The 24,435-nt window shown below is 35.3% G+C and overlaps 1 protein-coding gene across 1 annotated transcript in view; it reads right to left on the reverse strand.

Moving 5' to 3' along the window:
• The window catches only part of STAG1 (STAG1 cohesin complex component), a 269,636-nt gene that overhangs the window by 17,235 nt on the left and 227,966 nt on the right, over positions 1–24,435 (reverse strand). Inside the window, exons 23-27 of the mRNA XM_016224325.2 lie at positions 11,689–11,781; positions 8,930–9,104; positions 7,288–7,427; positions 3,933–4,034; positions 82–230 (exon numbers count right to left, since the gene is read on the reverse strand). Of these exons, the coding sequence (XP_016079811.1) occupies positions 82–230; positions 3,933–4,034; positions 7,288–7,427; positions 8,930–9,104; positions 11,689–11,781 (659 nt within the window). The remainder of the gene's footprint in view (positions 1–81; positions 231–3,932; positions 4,035–7,287; positions 7,428–8,929; positions 9,105–11,688; positions 11,782–24,435) is intronic.

Here is a 24,435-nt window from a genome sequence, read left to right on the forward strand (position 1 = left end):
TAAAAATGGGTCAAATAAGTTATCTTAAATTCTAGTAAACCAGATTCTGTGTAATAGAATGTATTTATTTAGCTCACTCACTTGTGAAGTGTGGCAACTGCTTCTCGTGTCTTGATTTGGTCCAGTCCAAATGTAAGGGCAAAGCGACGTGCCAATTCTTTAATGCCACTGACGTGGGCAGATGTCCTATCTAGGTTGGGACCTTGCTCTTGAACAAGTTCATTAAACAACTGGTAGAAAGAAAAAAAGAAGGAAAAACCTACAGCTAAGAAATATTTACTTATTGTATTTATTGTTAGAATAGGTAATATAATTTTAAAATATTTAATATACATATGGTAAAATACATATTTTCCTCCTTACATGCAGCCATACTGTTCCCCTTCTCCAAGTCATCTACTATTACTAGTTTCTTGAGATCATTTTCATGTTACTTATGTGATTAAATGAAACAGGAATTTATTTCTTTTTAACAAAGAGAATGCATTTTGGGTTGGAAAATGAAATATGTTTATAGATATATACTACGTATTCATAAACATCTATCTATTCTTTTTGCTGTCATTTTCACAGGAATGGCAATCTATAAAATACAGGGTTGAGAACTTTGTTTTTTCACTTATATCTTAGGTAAGAACACTGTGCAAAAGACCATTTGTATATATGGGGCTATGATTTTTCCCACCCAATAACAAAATATACAAAAAAGTTCTTAAGCTGGGTGGAGGACTTTTATAAATTACATATTCATTACACATGTCAAAATAACAAAACAAAACAAAACCTTGGAGTACTAAAGATCTCACTCCCTTTTACTCAGCAGTTTTGCTCCTGTGCTTACTCTTCCCTCCTGCATCAACTACTATTCCCTCTACTAGATGCATGCCTTAATTTCTTAAACAAATTCTCTGCCAGCCTCCAACCCATTTTTCTGACTCTCTTCATGGCAAAAATCTTGAGAAGTGTTGTTTATATTTTTCTTCACTTCCTCACCTCCCAATCTCCCAGTTCACTCTAATCACACCATTTCATTGAAATAGCTCATCACCTATTAATTTTGCTGTTCACCTTCTTAGTTTTCTTCAGCAATAAACTGGCCTGGCCTAACCACTTACTGTGCCATGACTTAAAAATAGCGATTTTTCCAGAGATTTTCAAATTCACTAACAGATCATTGTTTACCAATTCTTAAACTTTAAAATGTTTTCACAGATAGTTGTACACAATAGCCTTTAAGTTTACACTTAGCCCAGCTGGCGTGGTTCAGTGGTTGAGCATCAACCCATGAACCAAGAGGTCCCCAGTTCAATTCCTGGTCAGGGCACATGCTGGGGTTGCGGGCTCAATCCCCAGGAGGGGGGATTGCGGGAGTCAGCCGACTGATGTGTCTCTCATCTGTTTCTCTCAATCCCTCTCCCTTCCTCTCTCTCTAAAATCAATAAAAACCATATATATTTTTTAAATAAAGTTTACACTTAAAATAAATACAGCCCTGGCCGGTGTGACTCAGTGCTTGGAGTGTCGTCCTATACACCAAAGGGTCATGGGTTTGTTTCTCGATCAGGGCACATACCCAGGTTTCAGGTTTGATACTCAGTCAGGGTGCATGCAGGAGGCAGCTGATCGATATTGCACTCTCACATTGATGTTTTTCTCTCTCTCCCCCATCCCTTCCTCTTTCTCTAAAATCAATGAAAGTATGTCCTCAGGCAAGGATTACAAAATAAATAAATAAATAAATAAATAAAATAAATACAAAGAATATATTTCATTGTACAAAATTCAAAGAACATCAAAGTAAAAGTTCTCCACCCCCCACTAAATATCGTTCTTCTCTCCAAAGGTAATCAATGTTCAAGTTCAGAAGTTTTCTAGTCCAGTTTAGGAATACTGATATATTTCATATACAAAGTTTTTATTTTTACATAAATGGCACCATACTACATATTTTGTCCTAAAATTTGCTATTTTTCATTTAATGTTTTGTCTTAAAAATCTTTTAGCTTTTTCAGAGAATCAGTTTATTTAAACACTCCTTTGTTGATGGACATTGAGACTATTTTCCAATTTTTCAATATTACAGAAACTGTTACAATGAAATATCTTTTACATATATATCTTGTGCACACCTGCATGTATCTATGTAGATACCTAATAGCAAAACATTGGTTTTAAAAAGAATATACATCTTGAATTTTGAAATATACTGCAAAAGTATATTACAACACAAAAGCAATTTCGTTCATAAGAGACCTTTACTTCATCCTTTTCTTTTTAATTATTTTATTTTAAAAATATATTTTTATTGATTTCAGAGAGAGGAAGGGAGGGGACAGGCAGACAGAAACATCAATGATAAGAGTCACTGATCGGCTGCCTCCCGCATGCTCTCTATTGGGGACTGAGCCCGCAACTGTGCCCTGACCAGGAATCGAACCCTGACCTCCTGGTTCATAGGTCCATGCTCAACCAGAGCCACTTGGGCAAGGCTCTTCCTCATCTTTTTCAATCATAGGTATTATCAATAATTTTAATTCATTCCAATCTGATGAGCTGTGGTAAATATCTCCTTGTTTTACTTTAGATTTCATTAATTAGTGAAGTTATGCCTCTTTTCATGTTTGTTTTTTAAGATTTCTTATTCTGAAAAGTGGCTTTTCATATCCCTTGCTCACTTCCCTAAGGGATTTATCTATCTTTCTTACTGATTTGAAATGTATGATTAAAAACACTTGCCCCCAATCTCATTTAAGTTTGTTCACAGTACTGGTTGATGATTAATCTATTTAAGTTTATACATATCATCAATTTTTATTACTTTGTGGTTTCTTTCCTCAGTAAGGACTTCCCCACTCCAGGATATAAAAATATCCTCTTTCATTTTCTTATAAACTTTTAATTTTTAACATTTATATATAATCCATCTAGAAGTTATTTTGGGTACATTTTAGGTAGGGCTATAAATAACTATTTCCCCAAAGACATAGTCACTTGACCCATCACCATTTAATGAACAGGCCCAATTCTTTCCCCACTAATTTGAAATGAAACCTTCATCATAGACTATATATACACACACATACCTACACCCCCCTAATCTCTATATTAATTTACTAGGCATTTATTAGGAATCTTATTTATGCAATATATGTTACACATTTCTGTATTTTTTAATACCTTTTATTTTTTTTTTAGAGAGAGGAAGGGAGAGGGATAGAGAGATAGAAACATTGATGAGCTCGAGACATTGATCAGCTCCCTCCTGCACCACCCCTACTAGGGACTGAGCCCGCAACCAGGGTATGTACCCCAGCCAGGAATTGAACCAGTGAACTCTTGGTTCACGGGTCAACGCTCAACCACTGAGAAACACCAGCGGTTGTATTTTTCTTTTTAATAATTACATTTTTTGTTTTGTTTTGTTAATCCTCATCTGAGGATATTTTTTCCATTGATCTTTAGAAAGAGTGGGAGGGAGGAAATGGGGAAGAGAGAGAGAGAGAAACAATGTGAGAGACACACTGATTGACTGCCTCCTGCATGGGCTGACTGGGGCCAGGGAACCAACTGGCAACCCAGGTATGTGCCCCTGACCAGAATCGAATCCAAGACCCTTCTGTACAGGGGGTGATGCTCTACCACTGAGCCACTCCAGCCAGGGCTTTAATGATTACTTTATAAATATCCAATTTGGCATTACATCTGGTCTAAGAGTAGATCACCTTAGGATTTCATCTATTTGAAATATGAACTCTTAGATTATCTTCGAAAAAAAAAGACATGTAACATGTGTCTTTGTACCAGAAAGTATCTATAGTAATATACTGACATAATGACTTAATTTAAATGAGGTAAGATACCTAGCACATACTAAACACACGGAAGTTCTCATACATTGATTCTACTTGTCTCTTTCCTTTCATATCTCTTACCTGCTGTAAACTGAGAATGAGGGTCTTGGCACACTGAATTTTATCAATCTGCCTGGTTTTACTCAGTGTTTCCTTAATAATATCACCGTAGTCATTGTAATACTGTGAAGAAAAGAAAGAAATCACAGCTTTAAAATTATTAAAATTTCATGAGATAAAGAATGGGTTGGTGAAAAAAACAGGTTAGAACAAATTAAATACCACGGTACTTAATTCTTTATATTAAACACAAATGAGAGTTCAAAGATTTTGTCTAAAGTTAAAGGAATACACATTTGATATTTAAGATTATGAAATAATAAAAAAGTTAAAAAACTGATAATTCTAAGAGAAGAGGAAGTCATATAGGATAAACAGAATTCCTCATTCTTTATAACATGCACTCAACAGACACTATTTAAAAGGTGACAAATCAAGAAATAGACTTTAGTAGAAACTTCCTGAAGAACTAAAATAGTTAAAATTGCTTACCTCTTAGAAGTGGGCCTAAAAAAGGGGAAAGGGTAGATTAGGGTAGCTGACTTACCTTTTCATTTAATACTCTGTGTACTATCTCATTTACCCCCCTAACATATGTCTATATTTTCTTATTATAATATAAACAGTAAAAACATTGACATCTTCAACAGTGACTGAGAAAAATTTAACTAATTTCTTTATAATTCAGTTTTTTTTTGATACAGAAGTTATTAGCCTGCCAATTGGATTTTAAAAATCTTCGAAATATCATGCTTCCATGATATGAGGTGCAAAAACGGGAAAATAATTCAAAAGAATCACCCTTTAAGTGCAATTACATGATCTCAATGTAGAAAAAAAGGATAAAGATATATTAAGATACTAAAGTGGTTCAACAAGCAGATCTCTAATAAATTCATATTTGTAATGACTACACAGAGAAGTGGGACAAAAGCCACATAGCCAGGGATATAGAACAAAGGGTTAGCAAGTAGCTATTAGAATACTCACAAAAAGATTAAAGCCTAGATCAGAGGTGTGCAAAATTTGTAAAAATTATAAAAGATTTGGATAAGACTCACTTCTTGACACGAATGCAGTATGTTAAGGGCTGACAAGGAAAAACCATGGCAAGCTCATATTCATCCATCCAAACTGTGTTTAGACATTAGTTTAGGAAGCCTTCTCTGATTCCTCTCATTAAGTCTTTCTCTATATCCTGCGCTTGCTTTGTAATTTGTACATCTGCTACTACAATAATCATGCTGAAGCTTTATGAAGGAGCTAAGCTGTGAAGTTAAACCTAAAACGAAATCCCAATTTTTGCTACTGTAATAGTTGTGTGACCTTGGAAAGTTACTCAGCTTACTTGAGCCTTAATTTCCTTACTTGTAAATGCTATGATTTTTTTACCTGACAGGGTTACTGTAATCAATGAAAATAATGTAAAAGCCTTAGAAGAGTGTCTCAAATATAAATGGCACAGAAAACATAGGCAGCCTTTCATTATTATGTTTACATTTTAGTTTCTTTCTTAATCTATAAGCTCCTTAGTACAGAAATCATGTCTTATTTAAATCTCTGGCTACCTGATTTGGTCCAGAGTTTTGGCACAAAAAATAACAAAAACAAACAATAAAACACTACTAGCACAGTGCTCATCACACTGCAGTTGTTGGCAAAATATGATGAATTAGTTACACGTCATAACTAGAGTTGGATTATACCTAAATATGGATAAAGACACAAGCGGATCAATGGCACACAATATTCTGAACATGGAAAAAATAAAAGTGTTTCTGATGTGAGAATAAGGCCACCCCCACACCCACAAAAAGATGTTTCCTCTCATCTGTGTCTGTCAGGGTATAGCATGAAGATTTCTGAGCACTGCTTTTTTAGAGGGTCAGGGGCAAAATGGAGCTTTTAGAAAGAAGAGCAGCTAGGAAGGTAAGTACCTAACCAAAATTCTGTCATATGAAGAATGGATTAAAACACTTCAACATCTCCTTACCTCCTTCAGGAAGAAATCCAAACTTCTCATACAGCGTATTAGGTCTAACCTATAACTTTCTTTTTTAAAATTTATTGACTTTTTTTAGAGAGAGAAAAGGGATGGGGGTGGGAGAGAGAGAAAGGCAGGCATTGATTTGTTGTTCCATTCACTGGTCGATTCTTGTATATGCCCTGATGGGAGGTTGAACCTTCAACCTTGGTGTCACTCTAAACAGATGACTTACCCAGGAGGGGCTCCGTCACTTTCTTTAAATCTTATCTCTGGCCCTGTTTTCATAAGCAATCTATGTTCCTTTATCAAATTACCTGCATTTTTCCCAAGTAATTCATATTCCTTTGTGATGTTCATGAAGGTCAACCAGTCTACAAGACCTCCTACTACTTCTTTGCTTGACTAATTGATGCTTATTGTCTCAGACATAGTTCAGAAGTCACTTCTAAGCAGTTTTCATTAATTCTCACATTAAGAGTTGGGGGTATCTGTTTTAAGGAACCCCTACACATACCTCTACTATATAATGCAACTATTACTTGACTCTCCAGTTTTAGACTGGAATTAAAGCAGAAATTTAAAAAATCTTTGTAACTTTAGCTCCTGGCAGGCAACATGGTACACAGTTGGCATACTTATAAAAAATATCTGAAGAGATGTCATAAGGAAGAGTGATTAGCTTTTTGCCATGTTGGGCAAGAAAATACATGGCCACACTGGCCAGGTAGCACAGTTGGTTAGAGCACTGTCTTGATATGCCAAGGTTGGGGGTTTGATCACCAGGCAGAGCACATACAAGAATCAACCAATGAATGCATGACTAAGTAGAACAACAGATCGCTGTCTGTCTGTCTGTCTCTCTCTCTCTCTCTCCCTCCTCCCCTAAAAGATAAAATAATAAAAAATAAAAACTAAAAAAAAAATATATGGCCTTGGTGGTGCTCTCTGTGGAGCATGCCCACACCTTTCCGATACCCATCCTCCAGGCTTATTTTCCTTGCCTCTCTCTTTCACTTAAGCTCCAAGGGCCCTTCTTTTGCCTCTGTAACTTGTTTCCTGAGCCCATTTTTTCTATAGTTCACTACTTCTACTTCTGTGGCTTCTAAATAAACTTTCTCTTATAAAAAGAATATATGGCCTCATGAAAATAAAAAAGTCTTTCATATAAATGTGAGGAAGTCCTACTTTACAGAAATGATATAATGGTATAGATAAAGCTTATACTTATAAAAAAGTCAGAAACTTTAAATATATCAGAAAAATCATCAATAATATATACATAAAAGCTGTGAATTTTAGCTTCTGTTACCATCTTTTCATTTTTAATTACAAATTTCTCAGCCAATTAGATGCATGGAGAAAAGTAAGAATACAAAAAAATATATATACCTTCATGTAGTGTTTAAAGATGTCTGCAGCTGCATGCATGTCAACAATATCATAAATGATAAGTTTGCTGAAGGCAGCAAGTAGATTCCTCCTTTTATGTAAGGCCTCAATTTTATTTGCTTCATCTTCTTCATCACCCTCTAACCACAGAAAATAAATTATGAACTTTATCCAAGGAAAAACAATGTAGAAAATCTATGTAATAAAAAAACAGCTTATATTATCCCTTTAAAAAAAGGTACAATTCAGTTTTAGATGGGATGAAATGTTAGGTATACTGATTATTTTAGAGTACTATATTTAGTTACACATTTAGTTATTCATTATAAATACTTGGTAGGCACTAAGGTTCCTATCTTCTAGGAGACTGTCATAGCAAAGACTAAGATAAGCAAACCGTATGTAAAAAGATTATTTTTCTTATATTTTTGTCATAATGTCAACTGTTTCCCTTAAAAATGCTGTCTTATTTCAATATTCCTTATTTGCTAATATATTTCCACAGAGAAGAAATTTCTGGAAATTTTTAAGTCACAGGAAAAAAGTTTTCTTTTAGAAAAATACATGGGGAGTAATGGACATATATGGGGGAGTTAGTTTTCAGTGCTCATTCTAAACATGGTTATAGTATAGCGGAGAAATAAAATTTATTTTGCAAACCATATTATACACATATACATGAAAAGTAAATAAAACCCTGTCCAATACTTTCAAAACAAGTAGTGTTTCTTCCTCATTTTTTTATTTTAAATTCTCAGGCCCTGATGGTTTGTCTGTTTCTAATACTAGGAAAACTTTCTCCACAAGGCTCCAGATGATAACACATTTGTTTCAGGCTCTGTATTAACCCTCTCATGTCTTGACCTGCCCTTATTTGGAGACAGTGTTCTTTCTTCCCATTTTTAGATTCATTATAAAACAAACAAAAAACCTGCAACTTCTTTCTACTAATTGGTCCTGCTTTGAAGCATCAATGCTTTCAGAAGTTGGAAATCTTTTTGCTTAAGTAGCAGGCAGATTTATCTTGAGATTAATATGGACTCTAAATAAAGACACTCTGTTTCACAGTCTAGTATATTCTAAAATGTTCTGTTAAAGAACATTCTAATAGCGCCAAATAGATCTGTAGATCAGATGTGCCACAGATCTTATTTTAGAGAGCTTAAATCATCTATTTCACAAATAACCTATATAATTTATTTACGATTATTCCTATTCAGTCTAATTTTGTAATTATAATTATGCAGGCTTAGCACAATTTTGACTGGTAAGGCTTGATAAGTCTTTCAGTACTTAATATCTTACATTAATATTTTGTTAATTTTAGTAATTGATGACTACTCAGGAACAGAAAGGAACTCTGATGCTTTCCTTCAGAAAAACTGTGAAACAACATCTATCCCACATATACATTTTGCACGTGTGAAATGAAAAATGCATATAATTAGTTAATTATAGCAAAGGAAGGAGACATCACTGTACATTTTTATTCTTTTTGGTTTCTGAATTATACAAATTATTAACATTTTTTTAAAAACAGAGAAATTCTAGTATTTTTAAAAAGTGAATTTGAATTTTTTTCTCCTATCTTTTGGGGCTGGTAAAACAAGACCAATATTGACAAGATGATAGCTACAAATACCCATGCTCTGGTTCTCCTCATCTTGGTCAATGAAGACGTGATCCATCACAAAACTGAGGAGTTCAGACTGGAGTCCAGTATCTGGATTAAACACCAAAGGCTGAAGGCCCTCCCTGCCGCCTGTCATTAATTGGTGGCTAAAAATCATCAAAAGATCACAGAGTAACATGAAAGCCTGGAATGCAAAAGAAATTCATTAGTCAAATATTGCTACGACAACAAATCAATGCTAACAAAAATATACTAAATACAGTTCCATAATAGTACAACAGAAACTTTGGGTATTTAAATTTTAACCACTGAGTTTTAAATTTCCAAACTTAATAAAATTAAACACCAGTCACATTAAAGATTCCTCCTCCCCCAAATATAATCTATTTCTTTTATTTGGCTATATTAACTCAAACAGTTAAGAGATTTTGATTCGAACTTAAGATACAATGAGTTAAACTCAATCTGGAAATACAAAATTGATACAATAAATTATGACAGAGGTTAGAAATCAATCATATACTGCTTAACCAAATAATAAGCATAAGTCTTAAGACAATGTATAATCCCATAAATTATAATGCAGTACTATAAACCTGTAAGCTACTATTCTGAATTCTTCTTTTAAAAATCTAATGTTAAAAAAAAAAATAAATCTCTAACAGTAGTTTTAAAATTGAATTCAAGACCATTCACATAAAAAACAGTATTCTAAAGTTTCCCAACAAATTTTATTATTTAAGGGAACTTTCAATGCATTTCCCTGAAAAGAAAATATTATAGTTATTGTTGTCAAGTTTGTCCTACTTAATGAATGATATGAAATAAACCTGTCATTAGTTTACTGTAACTGAAAGATTTTGTTGGTAACTGAAGGCTCTGATATTTCAAAACAACCCACTCACCCTTTTCCAAAAATTGATTTCTATGGGAAAACACAACTTTGGCATGTATTTGGAGATTGCTATATACTTTGCTATCCACCTCCAGCAAGAATCATGGCAATTCATGCTCTGACTACACAAAGATGAAATATATAAACATATTTAGAAAGAGCCCCTTGAAAAGGGGAGCATAAAAATAATCCAGTTTTTTGTGTTTTTTTTTTTTTAAACCAAGGCCATAGTTTCAGGTATCACCAAATAGTGATGACACAAAAACTCTGAATTTTTGGTTTAAATGTCCAGAGCTAAGTAACTTTAGGCAACACTGGCAGTGTTCAGAGATTTAGAGAACATGGTTCAGGGAAGACCATCTCTGTTCCCATTTTAAGTTAGATGCTGATAACCCAATAAAGGAGAAACCCATGATCACGTATTTGTAAGAGACAGCAAAGGATAAGTACTACTGTACACTTTAACTAGGCTAATTAGACCTTTTTTCTAGCCCAGTATCATAATAAAAAAACAATATGGAAAATGTACATTCTATTTTATATTAAAGTACTTCCTAATAGAAAAACAGTAAAATAGCTGACAAAATCATTTCATGGAAATGGTATTGCCTTGGGCTCTACTTTGACCCTCTTTGGACTGTGCCCCTTCCCAAGAATGAGGAGTCTATTGGGCCAATGGCATATGCCCACCAGCACCCCTACTTTTATACCACTGTCCAGGTACAAGGACTCAGGGATTCCTTGCCTTAACAGATCTGATTCTGCTATCAGAGGCTACAGGTTTCTTCTGTAGGCTTGCTGCATCCCCAGTTTGCATACTCCTAGGTCCCAGGGTGGTCAAGGAGCAGCTGTTTGAGGGGGTGATGCTGATAAAATTTGGACATGTGGACTGAAGTGTTCACACATGCATGTATGAGAAGTTCTTCCTCGTGTGGGAAAGAGCTAAAGGTAAGATGAGAAGAGGGCAGCTCATAGGCCAGCCCACCCTCCAAGTTCTGGCATAGAATTTTTAGAAGTCAAGAATTCAGTGATCCCACTTCTAGGAATATATCCTAAGAATCCTGAAACACTAATCAGAAAGAATATGTGCACCCCAATGTTCATAACAGCATAATTTACAAGAGCTAAGATTTGGAAAGAGTCCAAATACCCATCAGTAGATGAGTAGATAAAAAAGCTGTGGGATATTTACACCACAGAATACTATGCAGCTGTAAGGAAGAAGGATCTTGTACACTTTGGGACAGTATGGATTGACCTGGAAAATATTACGCTAAGTGAAATAAGCCAGGCAGAAAAAGACAACTATCACATGATCTCATTTATATGTGGAATCTAAAGAATATAAAAACTGATGACCAAAATAGATTCAGTGACATAGAAACATGGATCAGACTGACAAATCTCAGAGGGAAGGTGGGGGTGGGTGGGGAGAGATTAATCAAAGAGTTTATATGCATACACACACACCCACCCACCCACCCACCTACCCCTTGGACACAGACAATAGTGTGGTGAAGGACTGGGGTGGGGAGTGGGTAGGGGGTGAAAGGGGTTAATGGGGGGAAAAGGGGACATCTATAATATTTTTAGATAAATTTTTTAAAAACCCCAAAAACATGAACTCTAATTTGAACCCAGCTTTCCAGGTCATTATGTCAGCATACTTGTTCAAGTTAAAAAAGACATGTTAACAGGTTTGTTAGCTTGCCTTGTAACTTAAATATTCAGACATCTATACTCTTATCCCAGGTCCCATTAATGTTAGGGAAAAACCAGCATGCTAATAACTGCAATAAAAAAGTTATATCTTCTTACATGTTCTGCAATACATTTGAGTTATTTTTATTGAGAGCTCTTAACAATTTCTTACCTGTTCCTTCACTGGAGTATTAACATTAGATAGGCACTGTTGGCAAACAGCCAAAAAGGATTTCACTGTTTTCCTCAATACCAACAAATCCTCCTGTAAGACATATTCAAATTTGCAGGCATGAATTACAGTATCCTAGAAAACTGATCCAGAAGAAACAATAAATGGAAAAGACCCAAACTGGCTTAATGTCAAGGAAATTCATGAAACCAAATTTATTGTTGGGAACCAAACCATATAGTTATTTCCTAGTTATCCTAATAAAAAGGAGCAACAAAATTGATAATCGCAAACATTTAGTTCTATTTAGTTATGAAATGCTCAGGATCATTTTCTCCAACAAATTTTCCTTTATAAATATGGTTTACTTAGGCTGATGTTAAAATTGTTAGTCATTCCTATAAGACATACTAGCTGGTAGGTTGTAAGGTGAAGGAGCACAGGAGCACACTGAAAAAATCAATTAAACAACAAATGTGTACTGAGTTTCTCCTATATTCTCAGCATTCTGCAAAATGTCAGGGGAAGACAGATAACTTTAAGACAGTGCCCATGTCCTCAGAGTTAACATTATAGCAGGAAATCAGACCAACTAGAGAGTAAGTGTTCAAAAACATTTTTGTATTAACTATAACTAGAGTAGAAAGATGAGCTGGAGGGGCCTACACAGGAGGATGGGTTTTAATCTAATATTGGGTAGGGGAATAGGATTTAATTAGACAGCCACATAATATTCAATAGCAAACATCTGAAAAGTATAAAAGGAAATTTAAATTTATCAAGTAACTATAATGTGTCAGGCACTGGTTTGAGGGCCTACTGCTTCATAATTTAATATTTATAAGAAGTAGCAGTCATTGTTAGCAAGGGTTTGAAACCAGGACTGTCTCAGATCAGAGCTCATATTCTTCTCACTTACTAATGAGCAAGATGCATGCAGATAATTCAGTATTGTACTGATAATTAAAATAGTAATGAAGATAATTAAATGAGAAAAGAGGTACAGAAATCACTTTTAACAAGTAATCTATTAAAACTAAAATTCTTTAAGCTAGTCTTTTGTACAGATGACAATACTCAATGCTTTCTTGGACCTTTTCATCCTAAATAATGATACTTATATACATGTTTCCTTTTGCTAACATGAATGCAGTATTTGGAAGAAGGAATAAGCTCATCTCGTGCAGAGTACTAAAAAACCCACTGCCTTGCAAACCTTTACTGTCCCTTGTAGATGAACATCTAATAACCTCAACACTACTTGGCCTTCTTTAATTTCAAAGATATACAAGGCATCAGGGGAAATTTATAATGCACAAGGGAAGAGGCAATTTAATTACAATATAAGGAGTGCTATGTCGGAAACCTAAAGTCAAAAGTAGTCACAGAAGAGATCTTAAAGAAGGTTACATGTAAGCTCAATTTTGAACAACTACTAAAAATTATCTAGCTATAGAAAAAGATGTTCCAGAGGGCACAGAATGCTCAGAAGCCTAGAGGTGTTTTTGAGAGACTGTCAATTTATTGTAGCTGAAGCATAAATAGGGAGTTGAGTGGCAAGAGAGAAAGCCAGAAAGGAAAACAGGATCCATTTCCACTTAAATGAAAGACCATTAAAAATCCCATTCTTAATCATCTGCATATTAGTCTCATGGCAATGAAGAACTACTGAAGAAGAATTTTTATCATGAGCGCTAAAATTTTGTGTAGAAAAATCATATTCTAAGCAGAACACGAGACTGATGTGGAACACCAGGCTAGTTAATAGTAGATACACTCTTTTATTGAGGGCTTATTATGTACCAAATACTGTGCTCTAAGAGCCATAAATTTAAACCTCACAGTCACTCTATGAATTAAGTGGTAATACTCCTATTTTACAGACGAGAAAATGGAAGTTAATAGCACCCAAAGATTTTAAGTGATAGAGTAAGAATTGAAACCTAGGATTACTCTGACTCTAAAGTTCATGCTGTTAATCATTATTCTGTATTTCCTTACACACTAACAAAGGCCATGTAAATAATCTAGATGAGGGCCGGGAAATAAAATGTAGGCAGTAAAGAAGTGAATAGTGTGGATTAAAAACAGGCTTTCTATGGAAAGTAACCTCACAGGGCGAACAGGCCATAAATTTCTAACTGGGCAGGTCATGGTGGGCTGTCATGCTGTTGGCATTAACCTTTTTTAGTAAAAGGTTAATCGTTGCTTTAAGCAATCCCTGTAGAAGATCAGTTTAATCCAACATGGCGACTGATATCACTATCTAGTAACCCCTAGCCTCATTATAGGCCCATCGTAATATATTACCATACTAAACAACACACCCAGTGCTGCCATGATCAGAAATGGAAAGTCCACATAATAAGAACACAAAATGGCTGGTGGTGCTCTTCAAGAAGTCTCCACCCCTTACCCAGAAAAATCCTGAATATTCCTCTCCATTATTGAATGCCCTACCTCTCCATTAAATAAGTCTCAATAAAAGAAGTAAATTCCACTAGGGAGGGGCTGCTCTGCCGACGGATTAGCCTTCTCCCTGTCCCACTCCTTCACTAATAAACCCTCACTTTAAACTCTATGCTGGCTTGTGTTTGAATTCTTTCCTGTGCGAAGCCAAGAACCCACAGTGGGTCAGACTTTCAGTTCCCTGCATCCTCTCCAACCTCAAGAAAGGCACACATATCTTAACTATTTTGCAATCCAATCCCTATCTTGCTTTCTCCCACTTTCATGTGATCTTCCTTATATTCACTCCTTAATTTCAAATGCATGAAAGATACCACTAAAACTGTTCTCCAGGGCATTTGAGATCTTGCTCCCTGGCATATGCTGTCCCTTTAGCTCAAATAAGTTTTTTTAAAAAATATTATTTTTTCCTTTTTTTACTGACTTGAGAGAGAGAGAAACAGTTGATGAGTTGCCTCCTGCATACTCCCCAACTGGGGATTGAACTTGAAACCTGGGTATGTGCCCTGACCAGCAACTGAACTTGCCACCTTTTGGTGTATGGGACGATGTTCCAACCAAGCCACACTGGCCAGGGCTCAAGTAAATTCTTATAAAAATTCTCTCATTTTGCCCTGGTGGTGTTGCACAGTGGTTAGCGTGTCAGGCCTCGCACCAAAGGGTTCGGGTTTGATTCTTGGTCAAGGGCATGTACCTGGACTGCAGGTCTGCTCCCCGTCCATGGTTGGAGGTGTATATGGGAGGCAGGCAGTCGATGTGTCTCTCTCACATCTATGTTTCTCTCTCTCCCTTCCACTCTCTCTGAAAAGCAATAATAAAAAAATATCCTCAGGTGATGATTAACAAAAATAATTAAAAATTCTCTCCTTTTAGACATTTCTTATGTCAACAATAGATTGACAAGAAATTAAAGCAGGGGAACTGATAGAATTTAGGAACTAATCAGAACAAGGGCTGTTGATGATTATGCCTAAACTTCTAGGTAGTTGCTTACTAGATGGATATGGTGTAAGTCACAGAGATAGTTAACACAGAAACAGATGCTAAGGTAACAGTTGAATTTTAGAAATGATGATCTGAGATCCCTGTAAAATATCCTAGTGAAGATGTCTAGTAGGCAGCTGGATATACAAGTTCAAAATTCATGAGCAAAAATAAGAGATCTGGGGGTTCTCCGCATTTAAATGGCAACATAAGCGATGGAAATAGATGTGACTGTTCAAGGAAAGTAAGTAGAGAAGTGTGACAAAAGTATTCCAAGAACACCAATATTTAAAAGATGTATGAGAAAAAAGAACTTACGAAACAGAATGAAATGCTTGGTTTCTGACTCTACTTGTTCAAGCCTGCTTAATTTCCATGGCTTTAGCTTAAGTGTTATTTAAGGTGATGGCTTCCACCTTTTCTGTGAGTTACTTAATGTTCTTATGTCTCTCCTGTGTATACAGGAAGTTTACACTGTGGATGAAAAAGGGATTCTACGGAAAGTAACAGTGGAAAGTGACTGCACAGGGTAAGTGGATCATAAATTTGTAACTGGGAGATCATGGTGGGTAGTCATGACTCAAGCATGTAACTTTAATGAAAGGTTTTAAGCAAGTCCTATCTATTGTTCTTGTGCATCTGGGTTAACACACCTTTGAAATGACAGAATACCCCCTTCAAGGTGTAACCACCCTCAAGAGAGCACATAATCCTAATGATCCTATAAATTCAATCCCAGCCTGCTTTCTCCCACCTCCATGTAGTCTTCCTTAGATTCCCTTCCTAATTTCAAATGCATAAAAGAAACTGCAAAGCTGTTATTCTTTGAAGCATTTGAGATCATGCTTCCCAGCAACTGTCATCCGTTTTGGCTCAAACTCTTTAAAAAATTCTCTATAGGTTTAGATGTTTCTTGTGTCAACATGTTATTAAACTTTGTTTTTCTTCTGTTAATCTGTCTCATGTCAAATTGATTATGAGAACAACCAGAAGAACCTTGAGAGGTAGAGGATGATTTTTCCTCCCCAACATTACTAACTGGTTATGTGGCTTTAAAGAAATTACTTAATGTATCAGAATTACATACAGATTTTAAAATCTATAAATGAGGGTTGAACTATATGTATTCTCTGAGATTGCATGGCATTCTGTGATTCTGCTGAATTAACTCTTAGATACTCAAATCAGACAGATAAGTGCTAACTGGTAAACCTCCTAGTATTCAAAGGATGAACACTGTTCCATTGCTAGTACCTCAAATAGTACTTAGCACATGGCAGGTGTTTGTACTTACTAAATAAATGCAAGTATACAGCCAATACAACCCTAGGGACAAATGTGTGAAGTGTTCATCTTATCAAACAATAAATAGAGCTTAAAAGTGATGCTAGAAAATATTAACGCTCCTTTACTCTCTTAAATTTCCTGGTAAATGTACAAAGCAGCAGCATAGGTAATCAGCTATTTTTGGAGTAAGAGGCAAAAGATTCCTTTAAAGGTCAATCATAAAACAAATGTGTATTATGGAAAATGCTAAGGTAACAGTTGAGTTTGAGAGATGATTACTTGCCAATTCACCTTAACAGTTGTAAATTTAACATCACAACTAAGTAAGCAGTCTACTGATAACTAATCAGCAGTAGTATTTTAAGAAGAAACTGGAAATGAGAAGCAACCAAGGGAACAGAAGCTGGGGGCTTTCTTTAGCAGTAAAGTTTGGATACAACCTAAATATTATTTGAGTCCTCAAGAAAGTTAATTGGAACTGGATACTGTGGATAAAAAAAAGAGCTCTGTAATAAATCTGACTGCAACTAACCTCAAAATGTGATCTGATCATAAATTCCTAACTGCAGATCTTGATAGGTATAAAAAGGTTTATCTTTGCTTTAGAAAGTCCTGTACATTGTTCTTGTGTACCTAGGCTAATACACCTTTGAAATGCCAGAGTAACCCTCTTTTTCAGACCCCCGAAGTGTGACCATCCTCAAGGGAGCACATAATCTTGCTAACTATCCTATAACGCAATCATAGAGATTCCACTCCCCATCCCCAGAGCTCTGGTTTATCCACCTTCATGTAGTCTTCCTTAAATTCCCTCCTTAATTCCAAATGTATAAACAGAACTGCAAAGCTGTAGTTCCCAGGTGCATTTAAAATTTTGTTTCCTGACATGTCCTTGGTTTGGCTCAAATAAACTCTTTAAAAAATTCTTTACAGGTGTGGACCTTTTAACATAGACAATTCCATTGAGAGAAACACAAATACCAATAGGTTTAAGTAAACGTGCATAAATACTGTATATTTAACAGAGTTAGCTAATCTCAGATAGTAAATCCCTTTGAACAGGTGAGAACAGAATTTAGGTTTTTTGTGGATTTTAGAACACTGCTTTATTCATCCCACGAATTTCAACTTCATTATGCTGAGATCTTACTACATTTCATTTGACTTAAATAGTTAGGATTATGATTGCCAAACCAGGGCGCCTGTATTTTTTTTTTTTTTTAGATTGGTGTTTTCTCTTGCATTCTTCTTATTTTTTAAGGGGCATTAAGAATAAAGCTCACTCTGTGAAACTTGTAATCTTAATACTAGAGTTTTCAGATGGCAAATCCTGAACCTCTTTTAAAAATCTGAGGCCCTGGCTGGGTAGTTTAGTTGGTTAGTGTCATCCAGATATGCCAAGGTTGTGGGTTCGATCCCTGATCAGGGCACATACAAGAATCAACCAATGGCCCTGGCTGGGTGGTTCAGTTGGTTGGAGCACTGTCCTATACACCAAAGGGTTGTGGGTTTGATTCCTGGTCAGGGAGCTTATGGGAGGCAACCAATCGATGTTTCTTGCTCACATCAGTGTTTTTCTCTTTCCCTTCCACTCTCTCTAAAGTCGATGAATATGTCCACAGGTGAGGATAAAAAAAAAATTAAAAAAATTCAACCAATGAATGCATAAGTAACTGGAACAAATCCATTTTCTCTCTTTCTCTCTCAAATCAATAAAAAACAAAACAGATATTAAAGGTAGACTGCCTCTTAAAAGCCAACTATCTCAATATGATTATCGTAGTCAGTGAGGAAAGAGAAGAGTTTAATTCTTACACACACACAAATATGTACAGATTTTAAATGGGTGATTCCTTTTCATTTTGTATCACAATTTTATGTGTCTAGAGGAAGACCAAATTTAGTTCTCTTTTTGTCCACAGATATGAAATATCATTAATACATAATAGTAGTAAATACAAAAAAAACCCCACTCAACATTATGTAACAAATATACATTTTTGGAATGGGCAGAAATAAGAATAAAGTAATAAAATAAGGAACTAAATCAGGTTAAAGATCTTAGAATATAAAAATAAAGCCTGATAAGAATGATCAATTTTCATGATAAAAAAGGGGAACAAAACCAATCTAGTTACCCAGAACAGGCAAGCAGGGCTTTTGACAAAGTTCAGTAAACAAGACCAAGGGGATTGGTAAACTTTTTGTGTAAAGGGTCAGACAACAAATATTTTAGGCATTGTAGATTTTATAGTCTCTGTCCCAATTACTAAACTGCCACTGTAGCATGAAAGCAGCCCTAAATAGGACATAAATGAATGAACATGACTATGTTCCATTAAAACTTTACCCATAAAAATAGGCCATATTTGCCCCATAGACTGTAGTCAGCCCAGTCTGTACTACAGGCTATAAAGTTCTTTGGAGATAAAAACTGTAGTAGACAAAAAAAGGGGCCACATACTAAACCTGACTGACAAGCTCATGGGAGGCCTGCATGGCAGGCCTTACAAAACTCACAGACAGAAAGTAATCATATAGGATGGTCTGAACATAAAAATTCCTAACTGAAAAAGGGTCACAGTGGGTAGTCACATCCTAGGCCTGCAGCTTCCTTGACAAAGGCCAATCTTTACCTTAAGTGAACCTGTCTACTGTCTTTTTGCATCTCAGACAACATGCCCTGAAATGTCAAAGTAATCTTTTCTAGACCCTTTAAGGCACAAATGCCTGGTACCAGGGCACAAGACCACAGTACCCCGACTGTTATCTTGTTCTCTGCAAACCATCTCTATGTACTGTAAAAGTTAATCTACACCTACCAATGTAAAAGAAGTATATGTTTCTCTATTTTGCCTTTTTACCCAATCCCAGATATTTCCCCATTCTGCTTTCTCTTGTCCCCTTAATCTACCAATGGATTTCATGTAACTCTCTGTAGGTCTCCTCCTTTTATTCTAATGTATAAAACAAGCAGCAAAACTGCCATTCTTTGGAGCATTTTTTCAATCCATTGATATTTTGCTTCCCAGCAATCGTTGTCAGATTGGCTCAAATAATCTCACAAAAATTCTCTACAGGTATGGATGTTTCTTATGCCAAACATTGTGTTACGTTTTTCTGTATTAGCATAGTTACTGACACATAACGAGGCTCATTAAATTATTTTTCAGCTTAACTAAGTCATTATCCATATTAAATATGATAAAAACAGATGGAACTAAATTCATTCATTTGGGACACACCAGTGACCAAGAGACAAAAAGTCTTTCCATTGTGGTAGGGTAAACGATATGTAATACCTTTGAAATTGCTTTCTTTTGTGAATAACTGCTATTAGGTTCTCTTTTCAAGGGTAGGGAAAGTGTGCTACTTTCGTGAATACACAATAAAATAACTATTGAATATTTAAACCCCAAATGTAATACCTAGTTTTCAGTGTTGCTGTTGTTCTTGGCTATTTGAATCTCCACCTGCTGACTCCTGCCATTGTCTCAAAGGCTAATCCACTCACTTATGATTCAGGAACCCTTAAGCTGCCTACTGTGGTTCCAAAACATCTTCTGATTTCTCTTTCCTGTAGTGTACAAAGATGAAGAAAGATAAAGGAGGAATCAGAGGGACAGGGGAAAAGTAGTAACTGTTAGAATCAAAGCGAGAGACTTGAATTCTCAAGTTATTCCCACACACACAAGAAGGACAAATTCTATGATGTTATCTCGAACCTACACTAGCTCCTGAGCATGTTTACACAGTCCTTCAGCCTTACATAATAGTTCATTTAGTATCAATTCCTGTTTTTGGTACAAGGGAAGACTACACTAGGACGACAATTTAATACCATCAAAACAACAGCTAATGTTTACTGAAACACTTGTTTTGGTGTTACTAATCCTCACTCAAGGGTATTTTTTCCATTGATTTAGTGAGAGAGGGAAGGGGGGAGGGGGGGAGAGAGAGAGAGAGAGAGAGAGAAGACATCAATGTGAGATCCCACATGCACCCTGACTGGGTCCCAGGATAGAACCTGAAACCTAGGTTCATGCCCTTGACCAGGAATTGAACCTGTGACCCTTCGGTAGTTGGGCCCATGCTCCAAGCACTGAGTGAGCCACACTGGCCAGGGCAGTGAAACATTTTTTTCAATTTAATCTTCCCAATAACCCTATCGAGCAGTGAATATCACACATTAGAAAATGACGTTCAATGGCAAAGTAACTTGCTTATCTTTGTCACAGGTAGTAAGAAATGGAGCCAAAATTCAAACTTGGATTTAACTCTAAAGACCATGTTCCAACACATAAAAAATGCTGGAAATATACGCTATTTATGAACTGGGGGCATATATATATATATATATATATATATATATATATATATATATATATATATATATGAACTGGGTCAGCAACAAGAAGTAATTTAACAAATACCCAGTAATGACCACTGGGGGAAAAACATCTTTAAAATTAAAAACCTATGTAAGAAGTAAAATGTATTACTGTATCACTCAGGAGATATTAAGTAGGATAAGACAACTATATCTTTTCTATTCAAATAAAGGGCCCAATAGGAAAGTAAATTTACTTTACCATTATTTTTGGTAGAGAAAATCTCTAATACCTCCTGTACAAGAAAGCAAGAAGTGTTATGTCTTGTTTAAATTCTTAATGTTGCTTTAGGCCTCTGATAAGCTCAGTTAAAACACATTTTTACTTCATAATAACTGTTATTTAGAATAGATCTTCTCAGTCCTGGCTCATTACTTAGATCATGAAGTATTAAATATCTTAAGGAGTGTGAGTATTTATAAAAGGTGCTTTAAAGACCACTGTCCTTGTGTAAGTAAAAACAGCATCTAACTGGACAGGCTAGTGAAACAGAGGCAACCTTATGCTGTCCTTCAAAGGGTAAGAAGGTATTCCCTATCAGCAAGCTCCAAAACTGGAGGCCCAGGAATAGGGTCATAACACAGCATGGCATTCTTTTTTTAAAAAATTTATTAAAATAACATAATTGAGGAACCATTGGATAATTATATTTTTGTCAGGTGCAATAAAAACAAAATTAAAACTCAAATCATCAAGAAAACCTGTATTCCTGGCTTCCTTGCATACACATGATGTGGCTCTTGAGAGACAAAGAGCATGGATTCTTAATGGCATGTTGAAATAACTGCTATCTACTTCTATATTCCAGACTTTTTTTTTTAAAGAGTATTTTTGGAGCTAAACAAGAAATGGGTATAAGACAAGACTTGGATCTTTCACCCCTAATTTTCCCAAATCAGCCAATCAGGCAGTTTAGGTAAGACATGATATTAACAGAAATATAACTATCAAAGAACAACTCTGAAGTCATGAAACAGTCAAAGGGAAGGCTTAAAACTAACAAGATAGTTACTGAGGACAGAATTCTCACGAAATAAAAGGTAGTGGGAAAGATTCTAGAAAAAAAGAATAAAGTAAAATGGTTATACATTACTAAAGATTTGTTCCTAGGGAGCTAGCTATTATCTCCCGTCTTGGTCCCATTCCCTTCCCCCCTGCAGGTGAAGAAGTGCTACCTGTATTTGATAACATAGCAATTTGGGGCAAGGACCTGAGTGTACTATCTCATCTTATTCATTGATATTCTAAAGGACTGGGAAGGGAAAAGGAAAGAAGGAAGTGCAAAAAGCAGTTTGCTGATTTTTCTACATTTGAGCCTATTTCTAGTGCGTTTCTAGGAATGTATGATGTTTATATGAAGAACAGCAAGGTTAAGCATGTCTCCTCATGAGTCTGGCCACCTTCACCCTAACACCTCCCTTCCCTAGTCTGTTTGGAGGTAAACAAGTTGAAATTTACAGGAGACCCTTCAGTTAAGAAGGCAATGAAACAAATTTTACAGTTAAACACTTCAATGATAATATGACTTATAGCTACCTGAAGGGTGCTGACTTTAATTTAAAGGATTAGGGTCAGGATCCAGAAGACAGGGATGTTTGCCCCAGGCCCTCCCTACTGCTGTCTAGAAAGGAATATGCAGGGTAAAGCTAAGAGCACTCCTAATTTAAGGCTACACAGAAGAGGACAGCTCCTCCCAGTAGCAAAAATAAATTGAAGTTCTAGATCCCCAGGCCAAAAAAGGCAATAGGAGCATTATTTAAGCCCTAACTCTTATTTACCTGGCTCTTTAAATGTCTCTGTATTATGTCCAGAACGAGCTGAAGGAAGAAGGATGTTTTCTGCTACAGGGAAGAGAAACTGAAGGCTGCTTCTACAGGACCAGCACTAGGGGGCACCGGAACAAAGTATACTGAGTATGACCTGTGAGACTGCCAAAGAGCTTCAACTCTGGAAATTAGGGGAACAGAGGAATTACCCATCGGTGAAAACCGGTGTACTTTCATTTCAAATAAAGATCTAATCCTGTTCTTGATATAGTCTTCTTATGTATTCATTTTATAAAACAGTGTTCACTGTTGAGTTAAATTATAACTTGAATTTAAACTTCAAATATAATTATCATTCACAATCTCCTGAATGACAATGTTTATGACACTAGACAAGAAAAATAAAGTTTAGAAAGTGCTCTCTATCAAGCCTTAAAAGTATGTACAATCTTTGACCCAGCAATTCCATTTCTAAGAATATAAGATAAAACAATGTAAAACACAGAACAAGTTTTTGCACGAGAATGCCCATCATGGCATTAATTTTATTAGTTAAATGTTTACAACCTAAATATCAAAGAGAGCAGAATGGTAAAATTAATTATGGCATAGCGACACGATAGACTAATCCATGTGTTAAAAAATCAGCTATAAACATTTCTTTTAATAACTGAAGGAAATCCTATGTTAATTGAAGAGGAGACACAAAATTATAAATACATTATGATCTCATTAAGATTGAAAAATATGTAAGAAAAAATTACACTACAAGAAAATACACCAAAATATTAACAGTGGTTATCTACAGGTGGTAAAATTCAGAAAATTTATTTTAACATTGAACACGTACTTAAGAAAGCCCAAATTTATGAAAAGCACTTTACCTTATATTTTACACCAAAAACTCATACACATAATTTACTCATTAAAGATGTAAATGACCTCTTCAGAGATGTAAATATACTAATGAGTAGAGAAAAACACAGTGGTGAGCTGGCTAGCTCCCTTACTACCCAAATGGCTCATTCCATATTATTAACATAATAATTATTCAACAATCAAAAATACTAATTAATGTAGTAAGACTTTTCAAGTTATCTTTAAATGACCAACATTACAAAATAAACATACAGACCCCAAGAATCTACTGAATTACATTTAAATTTTAGGAATCAAAGGGATAGAGTTTTAGGTGCATTATTACCAAAGTCCTCCATATACTTTAACTATAACCCACTGGCATTACAATATAAGCCATTTAAAATTATAGTAACTTCTCATTCAAATGCCTTTATGGGTACAGAATGATGAAAGAAAATGGGCTATATGACATAATTTTTCAATACTCCACTGATTAACAGACACTGCTGGTTTGTGTTCAGTGAAGAGTCAACCAAAATATCGACCCGTAGAAAAAAAAGTTTTTAAAAAGCCACAATAAAACTCTCTAGAACTAGCTGTATTTTAATAGTATAAGAATTTAAAAGTGTTAAAAAAAAATCCCCACTAGACTGAGATTCAAAGGACTTGTGATTCTAGGCAAACCCCAATTTTTCTAAGTAATCAGGTTCCTTATCTGTAAAATGGGATTATGATAATATCCAATTAATAGGATTAATATTTAATCAATTTAGAGCATTTATATTAAAGTGATTTACAAAATGTAAGACATCAACAAGATAATAACAACATCTCCCTTCTAAGCCTTACCTAAAAAGAACAGGTTTCATCAAATAATTTCGAAATTCCCTAAGAGCTCTAATATTATTTATAAACAAAAGAATAATGCTATTATTGCAAATAAGATATAGAACACACTAAGCATTTTTCTAGTATTCATTAAGCTCAAC

Source organism: Miniopterus natalensis, chromosome 15, assembly GCF_054644295.1.
Source record: "Miniopterus natalensis isolate mMinNat1 chromosome 15, mMinNat1.hap1, whole genome shotgun sequence".
In the NCBI taxonomy this organism is placed as follows: Eukaryota; Metazoa; Chordata; class Mammalia; order Chiroptera; family Miniopteridae; genus Miniopterus; species Miniopterus natalensis.